This window comes from Otolemur garnettii, unplaced genomic scaffold, assembly GCF_000181295.1.
Source record: "Otolemur garnettii isolate 467f Iridium unplaced genomic scaffold, OtoGar3 scaffold00077, whole genome shotgun sequence".
In the NCBI taxonomy this organism is placed as follows: domain Eukaryota; kingdom Metazoa; phylum Chordata; class Mammalia; order Primates; family Galagidae; genus Otolemur; species Otolemur garnettii.
The window spans coordinates 2,665,921-2,670,301 of record NW_003852472.1 but is presented as its reverse complement, the minus strand read 5'-3'; the positions used below and the strand labels follow the sequence as shown (position 1 = coordinate 2,670,301).

At 55.7% G+C, this 4,381-nt stretch overlaps 2 protein-coding genes across 4 annotated transcripts in view; one reads left to right on the top strand and one right to left on the bottom strand.

Annotated features, from left to right (window-relative positions):
* METTL27 (methyltransferase like 27) overlaps positions 1–1,955 on the top strand; it is a 4,249-nt gene extending 2,294 nt beyond the window's left edge. For all 3 annotated transcript variants that reach the window (XM_003794249.3, XM_023515720.1, XM_023515719.1), the window contains one exon: positions 1,549–1,955. In XM_003794249.3, coding sequence (XP_003794297.2) covers positions 1,549–1,826 — 278 coding nt within the window. In that variant the 3' untranslated portion in view covers positions 1,827–1,955. The remainder of the gene's footprint in view (positions 1–1,548) is intronic.
* A 949-nt stretch (positions 1,956–2,904) lies between these two features.
* CLDN4 (claudin 4) lies at positions 2,905–4,381 on the bottom strand (the record flags this gene model as incomplete). Its single annotated transcript, XM_012807898.2, has 1 exon — positions 2,905–4,381. A coding segment is annotated over one exon (588 nt), but the record flags the coding sequence as incomplete, so codon positions are not given.

The following is a 4,381-nucleotide window of genomic DNA, read 5'->3' as shown; positions in this document are numbered from 1 at the left end:
GTTGTTTGGCGGGTCTGGGCTGGGGATTCGAACCTGCCACCTTAGGTGTACGTGGCTGGCGCCTTAGCCGGTTGAGCTATAGGTGCCGAGCCTCAGTCCCCTCTTCTGCCAGCTTCCTCACTAGTTCACAGACTGCATTAGGTGAATCTTTTTCTCTTTTTCTCTTTTCTGGTCTCAGTTTCCTCATTAGGGAAATAGGTCACTCAGGTGAGATGATAGTTGTGACCACTTTCTGTGAACTCTGCACCTGGGGATGGGGTCCAGGCCCTTGTGTTTGTGGTGCCCTTACCATGTGCTTGCCCTGGACTAGCCTCTGCTCTGGCTGAAGGCATAGACCCTGTCCTCTGGGGCTCGATCACCAATCCACTGGGCCCAGGAAGGGGCCAGAGAGCAAAGAACCAGGGCAGGGGTGGCCCCACAAGGGCAGTAAGTGCTTGGTGCTCTGAGCACTCAGAGAAGAGAGGCATTGCTGGGGCCTGGAATGAGAAGTCATTCTGTTCATGGAACAGCCTAAGTGAAGTCACAGGGAAGAAAAGAGAAAGACCAGGTGTGAGGACCGGGAGGTGCTGACTGGCGCAGGGAAGGATCAGGAAATCAGAGAGGTGAAAATGCTTTCTCTCCCTTCCCCCTTCACATACCCTACCCCACACCCCACCCTTTCCCAGGCCCAGCAGGGTTATGGCTAAGCCTGGACAGGCCTGGGCAGGCTTTAGCCTCAAGGAGCCCTGGAGACTAACAGATACAGTTATGTCAGTGGGGTCAGCTAGAGAGGTAGAAGTTGGGCCCAGGAAGCCCAGAAATTCCTACTGCCTGAACCAGCAAAGGCTGGACTTTCCAATACAACATGTGCTTGCCAGACTCCTTAGCTGGCCAGGTCCTGCCTGCCCACAGGTGATGGGCTCTCCTGCTCCAGAGCCTTTTTTTTTCACCATGCCCCTCTGCCAGCAGCACCCTGCTTCTCCTTACCCCTTCCTCCAGGAAGACTTCCCAGACCTGTCATTTTCTCCTAAGTGCATCTGAGGCCACACTGGGCACACTTGTAGACTGAATTTATAAAATGCCCAGCATAGCCACTAAGCTCTGGCTGAATAGATGAATAGCTTTGTCCCCTTGGGTCCTGGACCTGTAGGGTGACCCAGAATAGTCATCCCCTTCATCCTCTCTGGGAAACTGAGGCTCAAAGAGGTAAAGGGAGTTGCCCAAGGTCCACAGCCCATGTGCTTCCCTCCTGTGAATCCAAACACAACCACACCCTCTAGCAGAGGACTGGGTGAGTGGTAAGGAGGGAACCCCCTCAGTCCAGGAAAGGAATTCCCAGTGTAAAGGATGCTGGCGTCCTGAAGGGTGCAGAGAAGGCTCCAAGCTGAGGAAGAAAGGGGGACTGTGGGCACCAAAGCCACGAAGATGGAAAAAGGCTGGCTTGGGGACAAAGCAAAAAGAATTTTTGGCCTTGAAGACATAAGCAGGAAGGGACACCCCTCCCTGGCAGGGCCAGGCCTGGGACTGGCTCCTGTGCCTCCCCTACCTCATCTATCCCTCTCCCCCCAGGTGGGCTGGTGTGTCTGACCACCAGGACCAACCCTTCCAACCTTCGATACAAGGAGGCACTGGAGGCTACCCTGGACGGGCTGGAGCAGGCCAGGGTATGGCAACGCCTGGTGGCCTGGCCCGTGGATCGCTGGGAGCTGGCTACCTCTGAGCTCGAGGTGGGGCCCAACACCTTGACAGAGGGCTTCATCTCCGGCATTGTCTACCTGTACCGAAAGGTGGAGGTGACCCAAGTTGAGGGGGTGAGATCCAATCAGCAGCCTCCTGTTGGCCTCTGACCCTCCATGTAGCTTTAGCCAGGTTTACCTGCTGGGCCTCTGCAACTTCAGCTGTAACACAGGGCCACCATGCCAACCCTGCCCCTCAGGAGTGCTTGGCCTATTAAATGAGCCTCAGAAGGGATAGAAGTCTTCTTGGCTGTCAGTTCTCTCACCCCAGGAAAGAGCAACATCTGTCTAACTGGGTTCAACAAGTGATAGAGGGCCCCAGAGTGCTGAAACCTCTCACCTCTAACTGACAGACAAGAAAACTTAGGCTGGGCAACCCAGAATGTGCACATGGTACTCAGCTGTGGCAAAGCAAGGTCCAAAACCAAGTAGTGGCCAAGCCCCATGCCCTGTCCTGGACAACCCCTAGACTTGAAGCCAGAGGTCCCAAGATATAGGCCTAGTCCCAGGCCTCACAATTTCACGCACTCAGGACTCAATTTCCTCATTGAGAAAGGAGTCAGAATGCCAAGCTCCGGGTGTGGCATGAAGGCTTCTGTCAGCTGAGGAAGGTGAAAGGGCTTTGGTGACTGTCAGCATCTTGGGGACATAAACAGGGCCAATGATTCCTCCATCCAGGAGCGTGGGAAGGCTTCATGGGGGAGGCTGAGAGCTGGACCTTCAGGACAAGCAGGATCCAGAGGGGTGGAGAAAGGGAAAAGGACATTCCAGGCTGCGAGCACGGATAGCCTGAGCAAAGGGCAGGAAGTGGGACCTGTGGGGTGATCCAGCCAAGATGCACAGACCAGTATTGCTGCCCATACAAGGGTGAGGGAGGAGAGGGCAGGTGCCCCATCCTTAGAGCTAGATGCTCCCATGTGTCCTCCCTCCCAGAGTCCCCAGCCCTTTCCCCGGTCCTGGGTATATCCTATCTCCTGTATACAGGATTTACCCTCTAATAAATGAAGGGCTTAGGCAAAGTGATTCCAAAGGTTGGGGCCACTTCTAATTTTTCACAATTTCCTTAAACCAGTTCTTCAAGTGCTCATGTCGTGGCCACAACACGGTGGTCCTGCCCCTTACTAACCCTGCCCAGGCTTCTAGCCCTACTTCACCCACTCCACAGCTGAAATCAGAGACAATATCAGTCTTCCTGTGCACAGGTTCTATTTATTGTAGAAAATAATAATAATTACAGTGATGAATAGATCTTAAATTACAAAACAGAAACCACATAGAAGGCAGGGAAAACCCTGGGATTTCCTGGAGTAGGACTATTCTCCCCTCCCTCCTGCCCTCCCCAAGCTGGCCAGTGTCCTTGGCAGGGCAGAAGATTCCGAGGGGACAGTCTCAAGGGCCCAGGGTCCTCCTACTAGGTGGGTGGGTCCTGAGGCAGCAGAGCAGGAGCTGGAAGGGTTGGGGGTGCCTGGGTTGCTTCTCTGACTCCCTCCGCCACCACCCCCAAACCAGTTTGGACCACCTTCATCCTTCCCCCGCAAAACCTGTCCATCCACTCTGCACTCCATGGAAGGTGGGTGGGTAAGGCCCCAGCCATACTCATGGCCACAAATTGCCACAGGCAATGCACAGCCTAGGCAGCACTCACTGTCCCACCCAGTCGCACAGGAGTGCCTGAGAATAGGACAAACAGCAGCAGAGGAGCTAGAGTCTCCAAAGATGCATGCAGAGGGGGTAGGGAAGGTCAAATTGGGATGGTAGCAAAGACTGGCATGGGCAGAGAGCCTATGGTCAGGGTCAAGCTGTCCTGGCCAGCAGAAGCCAGCTGTCCCATCACCACCTCTCCCCTGTACCCACAGCCATTCAGAGGAGGGTGGCGGCATCCATTCTTGCTCGTGGGAGGAGGCCTTAGGAAGGTGTCCTAGATGGGCCAGAAGGAGCTGAGGACTGCTGACCAACAGCCTGGCTTAGTCTCCTGTTTGCCCAGTCCCCAACAGCCAGACTGTCCTGGGGTCACAGGCTGCGCTGAGTTCAGTCCAGGAAAAAACAAAGCCAGAATTCCAGAGCTGAGCAGAGGCACCTTACACATAGTTGCTGGCTGCTGCGGACCGGGCGGCAGAATACTTGGCTGAGTAGGGCTTGTCGGTACGAGGTGGGCAGTTGCAGCAGAGCAAGGCTCCCCCGAGCAGCAGCAGGCCTGAGGCGGCCCAGCCGATGTACAGTGATGCACCCATCTCCCGCTTCTGTCCAGAGGCCACCAGTGGGTTGTAGAAGTCACGGATGATGTTGTGGGCCGTCCAAGACACAGGAACCATCACCAGCAAGCCAGCCAGCAGGAATACCACACCAGCCACAATCATGGTCTTGGCCTTAGCGCTTTCATCCTCCACGCAGTTGGTGCACTTGCCCCCCACAATGGACAGCAGCACGCCCAATGCGGCCACAATAATGCAGATGACGATGAGGGCGCGAGCTGCCTGCAGGTCTTGTGGCAGTGCCAGCAGCGAGTCGTACACCTTGCACTGCATCTGGCCGGTACTCTGCACCACACAGTTCATCCACAGGCCCTCCCAGATGGTCTGCGACGTGACGATGTTGCTGCCGATGAAAGCCGTCACGCGCCACATGGGCAGCGCACAGCTCAGCATGGCGCCCAGCCAGCCCAGCAC